The sequence below is a fragment of the Megalobrama amblycephala genome, linkage group LG15, assembly GCF_018812025.1.
Source record: "Megalobrama amblycephala isolate DHTTF-2021 linkage group LG15, ASM1881202v1, whole genome shotgun sequence".
Taxonomy (NCBI): Eukaryota; Metazoa; Chordata; class Actinopteri; order Cypriniformes; family Xenocyprididae; genus Megalobrama; species Megalobrama amblycephala.
In genome coordinates this window covers 32,230,676-32,252,774 of record NC_063058.1, presented here as the reverse complement: position 1 = coordinate 32,252,774, position 22,099 = coordinate 32,230,676, and the positions used below count along the sequence as shown (strand labels likewise).

Here is a 22,099-nt window from a genome sequence, read left to right as displayed (position 1 = left end):
TTAACTTGTTTAACCAGAATAACTTTCTTGGTCAACCAGCATCAAAGCAGGATAAACCATAAAGTGAAATCATGCTGTCAGCACCAGAACAGCCAGTCAAAAGCAAACAGATTGCAATTTCATTTGATGCATGTAAATAAAAGACTATTTTCCCCAGTTTTGTGTTTCTAGGGTGTTTCATTATGTAAAAAGCTGCTTTGGAAGATATTCTGGGAATATTCGTACGTCTGTATTGGTTTCTCCGTCCTTGCGGATTCTATTGTTTCAAAGAGAACTGGTGCCAGGCTCCGCTGCGCTCTGCCAAGTTCTCCTCTGCTCGTCCCAGCGCTACTTTAATTTCATTCCCCTCTTTTTGAGCTCGGCTTCATGAAAAACCAGAATAAAAACGCAATGAGTGCGTACGGTACGGCGTATTCAAAGGCCGCCCGTACATTCGGCTGAGAGCGTACGGCTTTTAATGAGATGGAGCTGCTCTCAAGCCTCAGACGCAGAACATCTCATGTGTTTCAGCTTTCAGGAGACTGCAAAATGAAGTTCTACGCCCTCCGTCGCCACAGGTGCTGTAATTAATAGCTCCGGCACTTCTGTTTGCTTAAGACGGAAACCCAAGAGAGAGGTTTTCCCCTTCTTCAACGGCCGCACACAAACACACTTCACACACGGCTAATCCAGACCTGCGTCGACCCCAATAAGTCTAATGAAACGCGTTCTCCATAGAGAAGGTAATTAGTTGCGAAATGCCGAGCGCAGCAGTTTGTTCTTGGAAAAACTATATTGATAAATGTTTGATTGGTCGTGCACAGATGGCCGCTGGCTTTACAACTGAGCTTGCAGTTCTGCTAACAGAGCGCTGACGCTCTGAGCTGGAGTTACGAAGCGTTAAACAAACTCTCATCTGTTAGCTAGGCTCAGATTTGACAAGTACTGGCATGGATTGGAAGCGTTTATGTACTTTTACTGTACGTTTATGTACATAGATTGTACTAGCGATGAACTGTGATTATCGAAATGAACAGTGTCAGTTTAACAGCTGCATTTATGCATTTGGCAGATGCTTTTTGTCTGAAGCGACTTACATTGCATTCGGTTCATCACTGGTGTTGCTGGCGTCATCCGCTCTTCTCCTGCTCCAGTGTTGCTCTTTCACTGAGACTTTCAGGAGACTTCATGACGATCTTCCTCATGTCTTCCCAAACCTCTGTGACTTACTTTCTGCTATGAAACACAAAAGATGTTTGTTATATTCAAGTGAATTTAGGTGAACTGTTCCTTTAAGCAAAAGTCTTCTCTTGCACTCCATTTAATCTCATTGCTGTCTAGTAGAAACAAGAGATTTCCTTTCCTCTGTATGTGTGTGTGTTTCAGGCCCTCGAGTGTCTCCAATGCACCCAACGATTAGCCCCGTAATCTCTGGCTCTGTTATTAGTCTTTCCTGCGGTGTGTAAGAAAGGTGTTATCTGAGATAGCAGAATCGGCTGACTCCACACCGGTGTGTGTGTGTGTCCATTCTTCACCGCCACGGATTAGAAAGGACCAATTCAAAGTGGCCTCTGGCGGTGCTGTACCGCGACTCCATTCTCCTGTCCTGTATCTCACCTCATACACATCCCGACTCCTGGATTCTGTTCATTTCTCACGGAGGAGTCGTGGACAGAGGCTCTCTGCATGAATGTGGTTTTGTCTGGGCAGTGGCAGCTGGATTATGGGAAATGAAAACTCTCATTTTTGAGTTCAAGAGCTGGGCTGCATTGGCCGTGACTTCTCCTTTTGATTGGACTCGTTTCATTCAGACCCAAATTTCACACCTTTTGAGGTGAATAAAAACATGCACAACTTATAGTGAGAGGAGAATCTTTATAACTGAACGTTTTGCTGATTTCATGAGGTTAAATGAAGGTTAAAGACTAGTAGAGCGGCTCACGCATATCATAAAGATCCATTCAACATGGTGCACTGCCAAAAAAAAAAAAAATCAGCAGTATTTTTGTCTCATTTTCAGTGAAAAATATTCCAGAAATATATAAATAAACATTAATATATATATGAAATACAAAAACAAGTTAATAACTTACAACATTTTCCTTTTCAAGTAAATTTGTGTTATATATTTTTCTTAGAAATATTTTATATATATATATATATATATTATATAAAATATTTCTAAGAAAAATATATAACACAAATTTACTTGAAAAGGAAAATGTTGTAAGTTATTAACTTGTTTTTGTTTTATGACTTGTTTTCAAAGATTTTTTTTTTTTTTTCCCTAAGCCTTTTGGCAAATGCATAAACCTCACTACAGTTTATTACTCGTAAAAACAAGAAAGAAAAAAATACCTTGCTGCCAAAAGGGTAAATAAAACAAACTTAATTCAAGATATATTGGCTGAAAACAACAAATCTTCCAAAATATTCATTCAAGTAAATGTGACGTTTTAAAGGGATGTTTATCATGTGTTATTTATATGCTATTATATACCACATTAAATACTATATATGTATTCATATTTTCATTTAGCATTTAAATTTTCATTTAATTTTAGTGTAATTATTGGTAATTTTGTATGCTTTTGTCAGTTTGATTGAAATTTCTAAATAGGTTTAATTTTTTAACTTTAGTTTAAATTCACTCAGTAATTTTATTTCTTAAACCTAAATTTATTTCAGTTAGTTGCGCAAAATTTTTTTAAAATTTTCATTTAATAAATATTCAATTAATATTTATGTTATTTCAGCTTTTTTTCAATTAAGATTTTAGTTTTTGTTGACGATAACAGCGCTTCCGACAAAAGTCTTTTACTAGTTTAACCAATAACAACCCTTCCAACAAAAGTCCTTATCTAGTTTAACCAATAACAACCCTTCCAACAAAAGTCCTTAACTAGTTTAACCAATAACATTGCTTCTGACAAAATTCTTAACTAGTTTAACCAATAATAACCATTCCAACAAAAGTCCTTAACTAGTTTAACCAATAACATCGCTTCTGACAAAATTTGTAACTAGTTTAACCAATAAAATCGCTTCCAACTAAAGTTCTTAACTAGTTTAACCAATAACATCGCTTCTGACAAAATTCTTAACTAGTTTAGCCAATAACATCGCTTCCAACTAAAGTCCTTAACTAGTTTAACCAATAACAGCGCTTCCAACTAAAGTCCTTAACTAGTTTAACCAATAACATCGCTTCTGACAAAATTCTTAACTAGTTTAACCAATAATAACCATTCCAACAAAAGTCCTTAACTAGTTTAACCAATAACGTCACTTCTGACAAAATTTGTAACTAGTTTAACCAATAACAACCCTTCCAACAAATGTTCTTAATTAGTTTAACCAATAACACTGCTATTAACAAAAGTCCTTAACTACTTTAACCAATAACAGTGCTTCCAACAAAAGTCCTTATCTAGTTTAGCCAATAACATTGCTTCCAACTAAAGTCATTTACTAGTTTAACCAATAACAACCCTTCCAACAAAAGTCCTTAACTAGTTTAGCCAATAACATCGCTTCCAACTAAAGTCCTTTACTAGTTTAACCAATAACAACCCTTCCCACAAAAGTCCTTAACTAGTTTAGCCAATAACATCGCTTCCAACTAAAGTCCTTTACTAGTTTAACCAATAACAACCCTTCCAACTGAAGTCCTTAACTAGTTTAGCCAATAACATTGCTTCCAACTAAAGTCCTTAACTAGTTCAACCAATAACAGCGCTTCCAACTAAAGTCCTTAACTAGTTTAGCCAATAACAACCATTCCAACAAAAGTCCTTAACTAGTTTAACCAATAACGTCACTACAGACAAAATTTGTAACTAGTTTAACCAATAACAACCCTTCCAACAAATGTTCTTAATTAGTTTAACCAATAACACTGCTATTAACAAAAGTCCTTAACTACTTTAACCAATAACAGCGCTTCCAACAAAAGTTCTTAACTAGTTTAACCAATAACAGCGCATCCAACAAAAGTTCTTAACTAGTTTAGCCAATAACATCGCTTCCAACTAAAGTTCTTAACTAGTTAAGCCAATAACATCGCTTCCAACTAAAGTTCTTAACTAGTTTAACCAATAACATCACTTCTGACAAAATTCTTAACTAGTTTAACCAATAACAACTCTTTCAACAAAAGTTCTTAACTATTTTAACCAATAACATCACTTCCAACAAAAGTTCTTAACTAGTTTAACCAATAACATCACTTCTGACAAAATTCTTAACTAGTTTAACCAATAACAACCCTTTCAACAAAAGTTCTTAACTATTTTAACCAATAACATCACTTCTGACAAAATTCTTAACTAGTTTAACCAATAACAGCGCTTCCAACAAAAATTCTTAACTAGTTTAACGAATAACATCACTTCTGACAAAATTCTTAACTAGTTTAACCAATAACAACCCTTTCAACAAAGGTTCTTAACTAGTTTAACCAATAACACCGGAATGGCTGTAATTCTTAACTAGATTAACGAGAATAACTTCCTTGGTCAACCAGCATCAAAGCAGGATAACCGTAATGTGAAATCATGCTGTCAGCACCAGAACAGCCAATCAAAAGCCATTTAAAGGCTGATTGACATTTCCAGAACTCAGCCGTCATTCGCAGTGTCTTTTCATGAAACGTCCCTGCGTGAGGCTTTTCAGTGCATTTGAAAGTGCAGGACGTGTATTTGAGGCGACTTCAATAATTGCCGAGTCTGAAAATTGTGGAGCGGCTGTAATTCTTGTTTTGTTTTCATCCATCAGCACTGTGTGGCCCCCTGCTGGCTCACCACATCTTTAAAACGCCAATCACGTCACCCCAGCGTTTTTTGTGCATGACATAACAGAGCAGATGACATGCGACTGATGCAGACTTCTTCAGATGGGCTTTTTTCTGCAAAACACCTGACATTTTGCTGCCGATTTCACTGCCCTGCATCATATTTGCTGCATGAAGTTCTTACTAATTTTGGGGTGCTGATTGAAAAAAATTTTGTCTGTTTTGCTCTAGCATGTCACTTTCTCACAAAATATGATGTGCTTTTGACAGCCATTTAGGGTGAAGTAGTCTAATATTATCATTTAATCAGCAGAAAAACTGCCACAAAGACATGATTCCCATCTTCCTCTGAGCCAGATCACTACTATCTGTTCAATTCTCTGCCCATTTTCACATGTTTGGCATTATTTAATGCCTATTCCTGATTTCAAGGTCAGTGACAGAAGAAAATACATGTTTTCTGCTATATCTGTTTTACTACATCCAAGCAGTGACAGAAAAGTACAGCTTATGAACTTGTGCTCATGTAAAGTTCTTTGACATTAAATGGAGTATTTGAACATATTTTTACACTCCTTTGCAGATTGCAAGTTAAATTATACTTCTTTTGACTGTGCATTAGTGCATTACAGCTGATACATACATATAATCTGAAAAATCTTCATATTTCGTGAAAAAACTGTATGTGACGGAAACGCTGAGGAAGAGCCTCATTTTTGTAGAGCATCATGTAGCGGCACAGCCTGAGCACAGATGTTGTGGCGCAGAGAACAGAGGCATCCCTGATGACTGCCTGTACATAATTGATTGTTTATCTGCCTGCTGCATGAATGACAAGTGCAGGAGTGTCGCAGCCTTTCTCGATCCCGATGCGATCGTCATGCAGGTGTGACGGCCGGCGGGCGGCAGTGACCTTGAGCTAATCCTCTCATCTGACATCTCCGTTCTGTACTGCTCTGATAGACAGCAGCACAATGCATGTTTGGGCCTGTCTGCATGTGTGTGTGTGTGTGTGTGCGTCTCATAGTGTAGTCTGTTGCATTCATCTCTTTGGGATTGAAACTGTCATTTCCAGTTTGCATGAAGAAACTCAGGACACTTGGTGAACGACATTGACGGGTTTCAGGCCGGATTCGAGATGAACAAAGTGTCATTGTGCTCATTTAGACAACTGAAAAATACAACAAAAGAGAAGTATTTTTGCCTCATTTTTCAATACAAATATCTAAACATTCCTAAATCAAGATAACACTTACTTGAGATGCAAAATGACCTCAGATAAGTCTTGTTTACTCTATAAAATATCAAAATTAAGTGCTTAAAACAACAACAAATATCTGTCAATGGTATCAGAAAAATAATTAGTTTATCTGCTAATCCTATTGTTAATTTATTTTAATCATAAACTGCATTTGTTTTGCTTATGAAGTAAATGTATCTTTATTTAAGAACGTTTAGATATTTGTACAGGAAGACAAGACAAAAATACTGAGGAAGTACATCATTTTTTTGCAGTGTGCAGCATACATATTAATATTGGAACTGAATTTAGATTCTAAACATGCTTTTTTTAGACTCGAGAGGAAGTTCTGAAAGTTACGGTATGTTTTTATAGTCATATCGAACTCTTGCATCTCTTTTTTATGATTTGACCCCTTTAATAAATCTAAAGCAGGCATATGGGATGGCGATTGATTTATTCATACGGTTCTTGGCTCTCCTGAATATAGTAATGATGGGAAATTTTGGCAGCCTTCTTTGATATGAAGCCAGTGTTCCTTTCCTTCTGATTTTATATTAATTAGAGGAATTATGACAGCTCTGAAGGCATTTTATGCAATAAAAATATAATTTTCATTCACACCTGCGAGATGCTTCCACACAGGGTCTAAAATTAACACTCACCGAGAGCCAAATGTCAATAAAAACTGGCTTTCACAGGTCACTCGCCAGCTGGCCGGAAACTATATTAGGACCCACAATATAATATGAGGTTTAGATAGAAATATATGAGGATATTCTGATGTAAATGATGGGAGTGATTTAAATAAGACAAACAAACGTCTACTGAATCTGGTGAATTTTACCTCTTCTTTATGTGTCTTCATGTGTTGGCAAAAACTACATTTTATGGACCCTGGTTTCACATGACTTTCTGTGAACTTTTGAGGGTAATTTCATTTATAATTTTTCGATATCAGTTTTATAAGCACAAGAATCTCAGATCTTACTCACTGAAGACCCTTTCATCTAAACAAACCTTGAAGTATGTCAGAATTCAAGAGTCTCTCAATGTGAGGCGATCTTCGGCAGATCATCTCGAGTCAATATTTTCATCAGACACATTGAAAAGACACTTCTGACCAATTGATGTTTCTTGTAAAAGCGTATGGATTTACCATTACTGACACAGCATGATTAATTATATCAGTACTAACTGCTTTTGAAAGTCAATGACAGTATAATAAAAACATTATTTTTAGCACTGCTTTTTTAAAGTGACATATTTTCACAAGTAAGTCTAGTGATGACATATAAAGGTTACAACTACATGTTTTCTAAAAGAAATAATGATTTCTTTTTTCATATCACTAAATGTGAAAAGTGTAAAAATGTGAAATACTCAAGGAAAACAGCTTACCAGCTTTTGCTGTTGCATTTCCTTCCTGAATCACATGCACATGGTCTGTTATTATTCCTTCATTTGTGTTTATTTCCGCTGGGAGTGTGTTTGCTGGAGGATTTTATGAAATCTCAGCCGGTCTGAGAGATGAATGTATCCCACAATCCCTCATGGATACAGATCTCAGTCTCTGCTCACGGTCAGTTAGAGGGCAGGAGGAAAGAGTCACGTCTACAGCTTTCTGACAACTTTAGCTTGTGATGAAACTCTGTAATGCATCATTTCTGCATTTAAAAGGATGTTTAATGAACAATTACAGATAAATATACAGATATAAATATGGTTTGATCCCGTCTAAAATGGAATGTTCTCAGAGCGTTCTGTTAAGGTTCTCTCAAAGTTCCAATAAGGTTATTAGAAGTTAATAATGTTCTCAAAACGTTTATACATTGTTCATGGAGCGTTTTCTGAAATGTTTTAGTTGGATGTTCATCTAATGTAATTTACTTGTTTCAGAACATTCAGAGAACATTAAAAATGTTCTTGTAATGTTTGCAAAATAATAAATTGAAACATTCCCTTAATGTTTTCTTTAACGTATGCAAAAACCAGGAAAAAAACTATTTACAACATTTAAAATACTGAATGCCTTGGACGTTCAGAGAACATTTACAAATAAAGTTTTCATAATTTATTTATGAAAGGGAATGTATGGAAGCATTTTTTCCGGAATAAAAAAAGAAAGAAAGAAAAAAAGAAAATATCATTGTAATCTTGGAATTGCAAGATAGAAACTCGGAATTGGGAGGAAAAAATCAGAATCACCAGATATAAACTTTCAATTGAAATTTATAAAGTCTAAATTCTGAGATATAAACTTGAAATTCTGACTTTATATTTGCGAGTTTTGATATAAACTTGTAATTGCGATAAAATTAAGTCAGAATTGCCAGATATAAACTTGCAATTGAGTTGAGCTAAATTCTGAGATATAAACTCACAATTCTGACTTTATATTTGCGAATTTTGATATAAACTTGGAATTGCGAAAAAATTAAGACTTTATATTTGCAAATTCGCAATTCCGTCTTTATATTTGTAAGTTTTTATATAAACTTGAAATTGACAGATATAAACTTGCAATTGAGAGTTATAAAGTCTAAATTCTGAAATATAAACTTGCAATTTTGACATTATATTTGAGAATTTTGATATAAACTTGGAATTGTGAAGAAATAAATTCAGAATTGTGAGAAATAAAGTCAGAATTGCCAGATATAAACTTGCAATTGAGAGTTATAAAGTCTAAATTCTGAGATATAAACTTTGTATTTGCGAGTTTTGATATAAACTTGGAAATAAAGTCTGTATTGCGTGAAATAAAGTCAGAATGCCAAGTTTATATTTCACAATTCTGACATTTTTTCGTATAATTGAAAGATATAAACAGAATTCTGAGGAAAAAGGTGAGAATTTTTATTGTTGTATTCCATGGCGGAAACAAGCTTCCACAGGAATTTTAGCAGAGCATATCTTTGTAAGCGGTGATGACATCAACTGAAAAAGAAGACATTATTTTCTTTAGAATAAGATCACCAATGAATAAATCTAAGTGAGTGAATTATGATCTCATCTTTGATTTCTCTCTCCAGAGCACGATGAGTGTGCGTCCGGGCAGCACAGTTGCGATGAAAACGCTCTGTGTTTCAACACCGTCGGCGGCCACAGCTGCTCCTGCAAACCTGGATACACCGGCAATGGCACCACCTGCAGAGGTGAGACAGCCATCCATCTGCCGTCTCACCCTGTCACGTGACCTGTCTCACCTCCGTTTGTCCTCTCTCTGACCCACAGCCCTCTGCGATGGACGCTGTCTAAACGGCGGCTCCTGTGTCTCTCCGAACATCTGCGTGTGTCCACAGGGCTTCAGCGGGCAGAACTGCGAGACGGGTAAGATTCACTCCAAACGCCTCTTTCTGATCTCGAGTACTTTCCAATGCCTCTCTCAGCTCTTCCAGCTCATCTGAGGACTCTTTCATCTCGTTGCGAACAAAGCGTGAGTGTGTAAATTGCAGTTATGAAGAAGAGTGCTTGATTGCGGCTGTGATCGTTTTATGTGGGAGCAAGAGTGGACGGCACGACTTGAACTTAAACATCATAGTAATGGTATATATAGTTATTTTTGCTGGAAATTCAACAAGTACCCAGGTTCCTAAATGATGATGAAGACTTGGCAGAGTAGCCATCAAGTGTTAGACAGTATTCTAGGTTATTTCGTGTGGAGGTTTGGTCCAAAAATTAGAATCTCTGTTTTTTCTGAATTTAGTAGTAGGAAATTACTAGTAATCCAATTTTTGATATCAGCTATGCATTCTGTTAATTTAGTGAATTGGTAAGTTTCGTCAGGGCACGAAGAAATATAGAGCTGAGTATCATCAGCGTAACAATGAAAACTAACGCCATGCTTCCTAATGATATCTCCCAAGGGTAGCATGTACAGAGTGAAAAGCAACTGTCCTAGTACTGAGCCTTGCAGTACTCCATATTTAACTTGTGATCGATATGACATCTATATACTGTAGTATACAAAGTATATACACGTTCATGTATATACATGCATGTACACAAGCACTTATCTATATATATCTATATCTATATATATATATGTACATCTATATACACATATGCATATATATACACACATACATGCACATACATTTATATATATATATATATATGCACATCTGTATACACACATGTATGCATGCACACACACACACACACACACACATATATATATCATATATAACACATGCATGTACACAAGCACTTATCTACATATATATATATATATATATATATATATATATATATATATATATATATATATATATGCACATCTGTATACACACATGTATGCATGTACACACACACACACACACATATATATATATATATATATATATATATATATATATATATATATATATATATATATATATACAGGTTCATGTATATATGCACATCTATATACACATGAATGTATAGGATTAAACAAAAAAGTTAATCTCATTTCAATATTTTCTCTTTTTATTTAAATATTGTTGGACACAAAACAAAAGATCAGATTATTCTCGTTTGTGATGTTGCTCAGCATCAACCAAACAAACCGCTTAACCTGTGTTGTATTTAATGACGTTCTTCCTCGTCTAGAATAGTGTGAGGCATGTCTTGCTCTGTATTTTCACGTTACCTTCCCTTTATGTGCTTGCTATTCTTCTGTTTTAAAAAAAACATGATTATGTCTCCTGTACACATGCTCGTTTGTCTTAATTTAGGCCTCAAGCTTTGTTTAGTTTACTAAATAGAGCATCTATTTCTCCTGCAGCTAAAGGGAAACGTGTCCGCCATCTGTGCGTTTATCATCTCTGTGAAACAGAGTCATCTTTTTTTCTCGTTCCCTCACTCACCTCGGGTCCTACTCACCATCGGCCCACGTTTATTTAATGGGTTCTGTTGTTATTGACCCCCAGGGTAAAATCTCCGCCCTCTGTTGCTCTAATTTTGAGCTGGATGGAGACAGATTATGCACGACTGGTGAACACGTGGCAGCGTTTTAATGAAAACACGAGACAAAACTCTCAGTGGAAACATGCAGCGACTTTTGCTTTGTGTCGTAGATTAGCATTGTGTTCTGACGCGCTAGTCCCGCATGAGCAATTTACAGCAGATGTTGCTTGTTTCTTGACGGTTTCACACTGGAGATGAAGCGAGCAGACACATCCAATGAGACACACAGCGCACGTCCCAACCCATCGATCCCATATAAAGGGCATTTTTACGAGATGCCCTCACTCTGGCCTTTGATTAAAATCAAATGGCTTTTCTTTTAAAATTTTCTGTTCGCTTTCTCCTAGAGGATACAAGCTGGAATGAAGCGGATGAGTTTGCTTTTTTCCCCCACATAGATGTTGAAATCGTATTTAACAATTTTTCACAAACCACCAGAGACCCTTGAAGCAAAAGGTCTTACAAAGTTCATGTACCAAAACCGTTTCATAAAATCAAAACATGAGAGGTTCTGTTACACAATTTTCTTTCTTTCTTTGTTATTTTTAAAGGTAATCTTTATTAAAAACTTCAACTACACAGTAAGTGAAATGAATTGAAATTCAAAGAAATTGTAATATTTTGTAAAATTGTCATATTTACCTAGAAAAGCAAAGTGTATGAATGTTTTGGAAATCCTTGACAGATAGACAGACCAGATTGCAATAGATGTGAAGGACTATAATGCTTTAAGAGCTCGCTCAGGTACTAGGAGTTAAACCATTTAGTGCTTTTTAAGGAAATAGCAAGATTTTAAAATCTATATGATGCTTAACAGGAAGCCAATGCAGTGATGACAGAACTGGGCTAATATGGTCATACTTCCTAGTTCTAGTAAGAACTCTAGCTGCTGTGTTTTGTACGAGCTGTAGTTTATTTATCAGGCGAGCAGAACAACCACCCAGTAGAGCGTTACAGTAATCTAGCCTTGAGGTCATGAACGCATGAACTCCATTTTTGTTCTGCATTTCTATTCTGCATTTTTCATTGAAAGCATATGTTGTAGTTTAGATATATATTTTCAAGATGGAAGAATGCGGTTTTACAGATGCTAGTAACATGGCCTTCAAATGAAAGAAGTATCAAAGAGCACACCCAGGTTCCTAATGGTGCGTTCACACCAGACATGAATCAAGCATTAAGCGCGAGTGATTTACATGTTAAGTCAATGCAAAGACGCGAATAGACATCCTGCGGCTCGAATAGAGCGTTTCGGGCGTTTGACGCGCGCAAATCGCGCAAGTTGAAAAATCTGAACTTTGGCGAATATTCGCGCCATGTTAAGGAGCAATCAGGAGCTTGCTCTAGTAGTGGCGTGATTATGACGTAGCGAGTGGAGGCAGAAATCCGAAACAACAATGGAGGACAAAATCATCGTCGCCGTACGATACATCTTTGTACTTTTATAGAAACAGGAATAAAAAGGATCTTGCTTGGAAGAAAGTGAGTGAGATAATCTGGTAAGTTGTAAAAAAACTCTCTTTACTCAATTTGAGCTATATATAAATATACATATTGAGACTACAAGCTAGCTAAAGCCGGCAAATTTAGCTTATTCACTATATTTTACAACTACTTTCCCGCTGACGAGTTGATGTGTTTATTCAGAGGAAGTGTGCAGAAATGAGACTGGAGCCGCCTGGCAGAAGCCCCTCTCATGACACAAATTTGAGTCTATTGTAAAGTGAATTTCACGTTCGAATGAAGCGAGTAAACTCAAAATGTTCAAACCTTTTTTAACGCGCAAGTTGCATCTGGTGTGAACGCCCCATAACTCACGACAAAGACTTAACAGAGCAGCCATCAAGTGTTAGACAGTATTCTAGGTTACTGCGTGAAGAAGTTTTCGGTCCAAAAATTAGAATCTCTGTTTTTTCTGAATTTAGTAGTAGGAAATTACTAGTAATCCAATTTTTGATATCAGCTATACATTCTGTTAATTTAGCAAATTGGTAAGTTTCGTCAGGGCGTGAAGAAATATAGAGCTGAGTATCATCAGCGTAACAGTGAAAACTAACGCCATGCTTCCTAATGATATCTCCCAAGGGTAGCATGTACAGAGTGAAAAGCAACAGTCCTAGTACTGAGCCTTGCGGTACTCCATATTTAACTTGTGATCGATATGACATCTCATCGTTTACTACTACAAACTGATAACGGTCAGATAAGTATGATTTGAACCATGCCAATGCAATTCCACTAATGCCAACATAGTTTTCGAGTCTATTTAGAAGAATATTGTGATCAGTAGTGTCAAATGCAGCACTAAGATCCAGTAACACTAATAGAGAGATACAACCACAATCTAATGATAAGAGCAAATCATTAGTAACTCTAATGAGAGCAGTCTCAGTACTATGGTACGGTCTAAATCCTGACTGGAAATCCTCACAGATACTATTTCTTTCTAAAAAGGAACATAGTTGTGATGAAACTGCCTTTTCTAATATTTTTGACAGAAAAGTGAGATTTGAGATCGGCTGATTTGAGATAGATAATAGACAGACAGACAGACAGATAGACAGATAGATAGATAGATAGACAGACAGATAGTTTGTCAAGCACCATTATGATACACAATAGCAATAAACGTAAAACGCAGCTCCAGCTCAGGAAATCCAGTTTGGAAGAAAGTGTTTTGATGGTCAGTGATGGTCTTCATTGTGTGTCAGGATTGCAGAGGCAGTTCTGACTGTAATTTTGACGACATGATGTCTGTGCCATTTTCCACGTCCTGCCGTTTGTCTAGTAAACTGTCAGTTGGAAAAGAGTCTGTTTTTGATGCCCGCTGGGCAGCCAGAAGCCGCAGCAGTCAAATGAACTAATAAAGGAGCAGAAACGCAGAATAAATGAGGTGCTGTTGTTGATCCTGGATGCTGGAGCAGGTTTCCAAATGAAAGCACGCTAGTTTGATGTTCACCTGGAGGCCTGATGTTATTTTTATTCAGCTCAAGTTTCAATAAACGTGGTTATGAATCAAACGGCATGAAAATGCAGCGAATAATAGACGAACACCTTCACAGGAGCCAGTGAATTTATGAAGACATTAGCAAAAACTTCTAAAGCAGCATCCAAAATGAAAAGGAACCTCATAAATGAGTGATTTGAATCTCAAATATTGCTCCTCGTGTGAAGTACATCAAACTCAAATTATTATTTCAAATCATGATATTCATAAATACATAGAGATTTTTTTAATTAGATGTAAGATGACATCAATATCTTTTCGTCTGTTTACTTGAAAATGAGATACTGTAAAGACATAAAATAGTCGCTTATGATCACTGTCCATGCTGAGTAAAATAATTAATTTCCTTCTAAAAACATTGCTTTCATAGAGTCTTCTAATGCAGTCTTGTATTGTGAGATACGGACGTTCACTTGCATCAGAGTTTGAGCTTTGAGGAAAATAATACAGCACAAACAAACACGAATAAACAATCATCAAAGTGAGTCCAGAATGAGAACAATCATCAACAAAAGACAAAAGGAAAGATGAAGAAACAGCTCTTTCATGAAGTTGAAAGAGAAGAAACAAACATAAGAGAACACAACGCAAAATTAAGTCGCAACAAAACAAATAATGTCCTATTAGACAGTTAACAAAGCAAGTTTAGAACATTTCTGTGGTTTCAATGGTGGGAAAATAGTCAATCAGAGTATAAATCTTTCTCTAAATAGTCAAAATAGTACGTTTCAGTTTTATTGGCTAGTTTTATGTGATCCTCCATTTCTAAGGCATTTTCTGAGCATCATGCTACGCTACAATATTTATCAGCCTTACATGAACTAGAATGTTCTGTTACATAATTGTTCGATCAGTAAACATTATTATCAGTTGCATATCACACGACACAAGACGCTGAGGGTTTCCTCAGATAACCGGGACGCTTGAGTCCTCAGAAGCCCAGAGAGATCCAAGCCAAATGCTTTATACGTCTCCTCTGGAGCCACCGAGAGCAACTCAAAGAGAATCACACTCTCCGAAATAAAAGAGACAGCTTGTGAGTGAGTGCGGGGCTCTGGGATACGACTGAACATGAAAATGCTTTCACTCGCCCGCTCTCTTGTCCTCTTCTCTGGCTTTTTACGAATTCTCTCAAGACCATCTGACAAACCGAGCAGAGAAAGACACAGGCGTGATACAGATGATGATTTGAGGGAAAATTTTACAGGAAACCTAAAGAAGAAATTATGCACAGAAAGAAAGGACACGTGATTAGCATGCATGCTAAGTGTCGCTGCACCTCGATGATGTCATCGCGTCCCTATAGATGCTGCGGAGACGCAGAAGATGCATTATTCACACAGTCGCGCACATGCAATCACAGACTATACAACCACGCTGCATGCATTATTCACATGCACAATCACATACTTGCATGTACATGCAATCACAGATATAAATGCAAACACAAAAATCACAAGTGCACATTATACAAACATGCTATATGCATTATTCACAATGCAAACAACATGCATTCACACAGACAAATCACACACAAAATCACAAGTACTGTACTTGTGCACATTAAAACAAACATGCATTATTCACAAAGTTGCATGAACATGCAATCAGATACAAGTGCACATTGTACAAATACAGTATGTGCATTATACGCGATGCACGCATATGCAAACACAAACAAATCACACACGTATGCACTCAAAATCACAAGTGCATTAACACAAATGCATTATACAAACATGCTACATGCATTATTTCAATGCACATAATTTCAAACAAATCACACACTTACATATACATACGATCACAGATCCAAGTTCACATCTGTGTGCATTATTGACAATTCACACCTGTTTAAGTAGCTTTGTCTTATTTAAAGAATTTTTAGATATTTTAGCTAGAAAACAAGACTAATTTAAATCTGTTTTTGTAAAAAAAACATTTTGTATTCGCAAAGGCAAAGTGAGCTACATGTAAAACAGTAATCTGGAACTACTTCAATACTTTAGAAAATCTTTTATCCAAGTCAAGTCATGAATTCAACAGCACTCACTGTCTTGTACATTCACTGTACAGTGCAGTACTGAGCAAAAGAGGAAAGACACCTCCATTTCTTCTTGCTTTCATTCTGTCCTTGATGCTCTTCTGTGTTGCTTAATTAAAATAGTGAGGGCACAAAACCCCTGACAGACCCTCACACTGACATCACATGATCACACACACCAGAGGAGAGAGAATGAGGTGGAACGAGCTCATCATTAAACCTGCTGTGTGTTTGAGCGACTAAAGGTCTCCGTTGCGTCGCTTCAATTGATTTTTCTTGCAGATTTCTATCATTTAAAGTGTATTATTACTATGCAGCTCCAAACTTAAGTTCAGGAGGAGATTGTACATCTAAACCTGTCAATCATATTTCAAAGATATATAAGATATATAAGTGCTTGTTGTAGTTAAAACAGCTTTCACATGAGGATACATGTTTACAGTAAAGATCTTATAAATGTGTCAGTGGAAATGATGTGGATTTCAGGCAGATTTCATCAGTTGTGATCTGTGCTTCAGTGTATTGATGAGAGCAGGTGGGATTTACTGCATTTGTTGCTCATTAGAAGGTCATTCTGCTGTCAGCCGTCGCTCACCGACAAACATTTCATCCCTGCTGCGCCGCTCCGTTTGTTTCGGCTTCTCGTTTGCTGAGGTCTTTCTTTCTTTAACGCCCCAAGCGAGAAATGAAGCCGTTGTCTGCCGGTAAATACTAGCGAGTTTAAATTTCACATCTTGTTACTTTTTCGCTTTGATGTTGTAATTCTGAAGATTGGATTGTAATGTTGCATGAAGTCATTGTGTTCAGAGCGACTGTGCGAGCGGATTCAGCGGTACTGGAGCTAGTATTTTCCCTGGAGAAAAACACAGAAACAGAGAGAGAGAGACAGCAGAAAATACAGCAGGAACATCCACATGTCATATACTGTATACAGAAACTGTATATAGTAATCATAGTTTACAGCAAAACATTATAGATAATGATGCAAAAGCTCTTTTGCATCGTTCTGTGTTTCCTGAAATGTGTGTCTATATATGTATATATTTGGTGTGTGTGTATATATATATATATATATACACCGATCAGGCATAACATTATGAGCACCTTCCTAATATTGTGTTGCTGCCAAAACAGCCCTGACCCGTCGAGGCATGGACTCCTCTAGACCCCTGAAGGTGTGCTGTGGTATCTGCACCAAGATGTTAGCAGCAGATCCTTTAAGTCCTGTAAGTTGTGAGGTGGATCCTCCATGGATCAGACTTGTTTGTTCAGCACATCCCACAGATGCTCCATTGGATTGAGATCTGGGGAATTTGGAGGTCAAGTCAACACCTCAAACTCGTTGTTGTGCTCCTCAAACCATTCCTGAACCATTTTTGCTTTGTGGCAGGAGCATTATCCTGCTGAAAGAGGCCACAGCCACCAGGGAATACCGTTTCCATGAAAGGGTGTACATGGTCTGCAACAATGCTTAGGTAGGTGGTACGTGTCAAAGTAACATCCACATGGATGAACATTGCCCAAAGCAACACACTGCCTCCGCCGGCTTGCCTTCTTCCCATAGTGCATCCTGGTGCCATGTGCTCCCCAGGTAAGAGACGCACACGCACCCGACCATCCACGTGATGTAAAAGAAAACGTGATTCATCAGACCAGGCCACCTTCTTCCATTGCTCCGTGTCCAGTTCTGATGCTCACAGACTGCTTCTACAAACATTTGTGAAAGAATGGGTCGCTCTCAGGAGCTCAGTGAACTCAAGCGTGGTACCGTGATAGGTTGCCACCTGTGCAGTTTGGGGATGGCCCCTTCCTGTTCCAACTTGACTGGGCTGCACAGAGTCCTGAGCTCAACCCAATAGAGCACCTTTGGGATGAATTAGAGCGGAGACTGTGAGCCAGGCCTTCTCATCCAACATCAGTGCCTGACCTCACAAATGTGCTTCTAGAAGAATGGTTAAAAATTCCCATAAACACACTCCTAAGCCTTGCGGAAAGCCTTTCCAGAAGAGTTGAGGCTGTTATAGCTGCAAAGGGTTAATAATGGATGTCATTAAAGTTCATGTGCACGTAAAGACAAGCGTCCCAAAACTTTTGGCAATATAGTGTATATGTGCTTTGCATCACAGGAATAAGTTACATTTTAATATATTCACATTTAATATATTAAATTGTAATAATATTTACATTTTTAATTGCATTTTTGATCAAATAAATCTAGCCTTGGTGATCATCTGGAAAACATCTTATAGACTCCTAACATTTTATCCATAACAAAAATTTGTCAGGGTAACAATAGCTTTGGCAAAAAATGCCATTACTACTGTTAAACTGTAGTAAATGAACACTGTAAAAGTCTTTTTGATGAGTAATGATTAATTCCAACAGTAACTGTAGTAATTGTATTTTGGTGGAAAATACAGTTGCCATGGTAAACTGTTCCGAGGGCTTTCCCATAATGCACTGCTGGTGTTGACGTGCGTGGGCTGGTTTCACCTGTGCTACAGCGACAAGGATTTTATGACTTATTTAGACACACACACACTGACTGAGTTAATTAGTGGCGCTTAATTAAGGCCTTTTGTTTCTCACGAGTGGCTCGTTACTTGTCTCAGAGGATGGCGTCGTGCATTTGTGTGCATGTTTGAACAGGAATCACGCCTTTGTTTGCAGCTGTTGTTTAATGTTACAATGTTTGTCCTTTTTTTGTGGTTGCATTTTACAGACTCCAGCCACTATTATATAATTATATAAAGATTAACAAATCTTAATTATTCCAAACTTTTGACAATCTTAATGCCAGTAATGTAATGCAGATAAAAACAGGATAGAAAGTGCTGTTCAATTATCAAGTACTGATTGACTGAATTATTCCAAAAAATATTATGTGATTCATATAAAACATTTCAGATAAACTTAAACTATATTGTGATATCTACCAATACTAATATAAAATGACAGATTTTGGTGGTGGCTCAGCTCTGATTCACATGTGTTTATTGAGCGTGTAGGCAGATGATTGTGATCATGATTTCCACACCGGCATCACAAAGAGTCATTTAACTGTGTCTTTATATGAAGATTCTCTCGTGTGTGAAATCACTGGCGCTGGAATGAGATTCTTATTTCTGAGAGACATTTAGTGACCTCAAACACACACTGTCACACACTTGCACACACACACACATGCGTTTTTAAATGCATAACTATCAAAACTATTATCTCTGGTATATATTTAGCAACCTGAGACCTATTCAGATATAAATAGCACAATAAAAAAACAAGCATCCCACACTGATTCCCCACACTGAACTCCAGCTCTTTCTTGTCTTTTTCTTTCTTCTCTCCATCACCGAACGGCCAGACGGCTTTTCAATTTCAAAGGCAGTCTGTTCTGCCAACTGCAAACTCTCTGCTACAAAGAACAAGAGCGATTTCAGCATTCTGCAGCAAACATGCGCGGCTGTAAAAAGAGATTCGCTCATCTATTTTCTGGTCATCTCCACTGGTGTGAGAGCAGGAGAATAGAGGAGTGTGGCGCTGCTTTTCAACGAGGGATTACAGATTGATGGACAAAACTTTACATTTATGGTCAGATTCACATTAATGTTCCTGAAAGTTCAGGACGCAACCAATTGTCAAATGTTTTAAATGATAATTATCGGGTTTGGATTGTTGTCTACAGTGGTGCAACTCAGATATGAGACTTCATTTAAGAGTAACAGATACAGTGAGAAATTTCAGTGATGTCACTCTTACCGAAACCGTGTGCAACAATTGTTTATTAAAATATAATTTACATAACATTATACTTTATAAATACTAGTGTTAAAATATTAAAATAGTTTTAATATAATAATATAAAATTGTTTATGATTAATATGATATAATAATAATAAAAAATATTAAAATAAAATAAAATGTAAAAGTATTAAATTATTAATATTAATATAATAATACTACTAATAATATTGTATTATAAATATTACATTAATAGATAATATTATACTTAATTTATATTTAAAAACTAATCTATATAACATTAAATATTATAAAACATAAAAATATAAAAGTACATAAATTAAAATTAAATATATTAATATAAATATATTATATTAATATGTAATATAAATCATAATAAAAACTTAAACATAAATTTTATTTTTTAATAAAATATAATCTATGTAATATTATTTATAAAACAACTGTTAAAATATTAAAATGTAAAAGCAAATTTAAATCAAAATAAAATATAAAATAATAATAAAATTCACAAAATATAAAAATAAAAAACTATAAAGAAAATATAAAAAAAAAGAAATAAGAAACTTGATATGTGATATTCTCTGATATTACTCAACATCATGTCGCCGAACACAAAAATAATCAGAAGATGGGTCACGTTTAAGCAATATAATTTTCATATAATCATCCTTCAATCTGGCCTCCCAGAAACCCTGTTAACCTCCTAACGGTCACCTGACTGCAGTGAGGTTGCGCTGTGATTGGCTGATGATTATTCCATGTGTAAAGAATCATTTTCATAATGATCTGAGATCAGCTTTAATCAGAACAGAGTCTCATCTCTTCTGTGAGTGTTTAATCATTGAGAAAATCTTCCCAGCGTCTCTTTCTCCACGACCGTCTGAGTAATAATCGCTCTAATGTCGCCCACCGCCGTCTAATTTAATATCATTTGACTCATTATGTCTGAATTGCAAAAGCCATTTGTCTGAAGATGGGATTGGATTCAGATGCTGGTGTCTGTGGGTGAATGAAAACATGTCCAGGTCATATTTCACCCCAGAATCATTAGAAAACAAAAAAAAGAATGCTTTTGTATTAAAGAAAATAAAGCCTATTTTTAGGACCATTATGATTTGTGCCCGCATTCTCCACCACTTTTCCCATTGACTTATTCTGTAATTCTCATTTTTCTGACTGATGATTCTCATTACTGTAATACAGTCATTTTTTAATATACTACAGTTAAAATTACTGTCATTTTCTTAAATTAAAATTAGCATAAAAGCAGTAAAACAAATGCTACCATAATGTGTAAATACTTGTTTTACTATATATATATATATATATATATATATATATATATATATATATATATATATATATATATATATATATATATATATATATGTTTGTTATATATTATACAGAATTACAATTCATTTTATATCAATTGTAATTCTGCATGCATTCTGGGAAGGAATGCATGCTGTGATGCATTAGAATATATATATATATATATATATATATATATATATATATATATATATATATATATATATAAATAATTGTTTGTTATATATTATACAGAATTACAATTGATATAAAATGTATATAATTATTTAAATGTTTTATTAAAATAATTAGTATTTCAAATAATATTTAAACTTGAAATATATATAAACAACATAAAAATAATAAAATTTTATTTTTTGCTTGTGATTCTGATCGAGTTTGATGGTACATTAACATTTGCATTTACATATTTGCCAGATGCTTCATTTTAAAAAAGTGACTAAATTTGGTGTTAATTAATGTTAGTGTTGTATTTTTTAATTAAAATGTGCATAAAAGCAGTACAACAAATAGTACCATGATGTAATGATGTAAGTAGTTCAATTTTATATATATATATATATATATATATATATATATATATATATATATATATATATATATATATACAACTAGAATACAACTAGAGTACAACTAGAATTTCTATAATACTATTATTTAAGTGTTTTACATAGGATACAACTGTTGTGGCTTACAACTGATTGCAATAGAGTTTGATGTAACATTAACACTAATAATACACATTTTAGTCTCTTTTTGATAAATACGTTTAGCAAATGCGTAAACCTTAGTGTTGTAATTTTAAAAAAAAATTAAAAATAGCATAAAAGTGGTGCAAATTTTTTTACACATATTTCAGTTTTTTTAAATATATGATTCTATATATATATATATATATATATATATATATATATATATATATATATATTATGTAATTAGTATAATTTAATTAACTATTTAAATTACTAATTTTGGACATTTTACATA

General features: G+C 35.4%; 1 protein-coding gene across 1 annotated transcript in view; it reads left to right on the top strand.

The window, feature by feature from the left end:
- Window positions 1-22,099, top strand: part of nell2a (neural EGFL like 2a) — a 94,973-nt gene that overhangs the window by 62,896 nt on the left and 9,978 nt on the right. Inside the window, exons 14-15 of the mRNA XM_048159107.1 lie at window positions 9,047-9,169; window positions 9,249-9,344. Coding sequence (XP_048015064.1) covers window positions 9,047-9,169; window positions 9,249-9,344 — 219 coding nt within the window. The remainder of the gene's footprint in view (window positions 1-9,046; window positions 9,170-9,248; window positions 9,345-22,099) is intronic.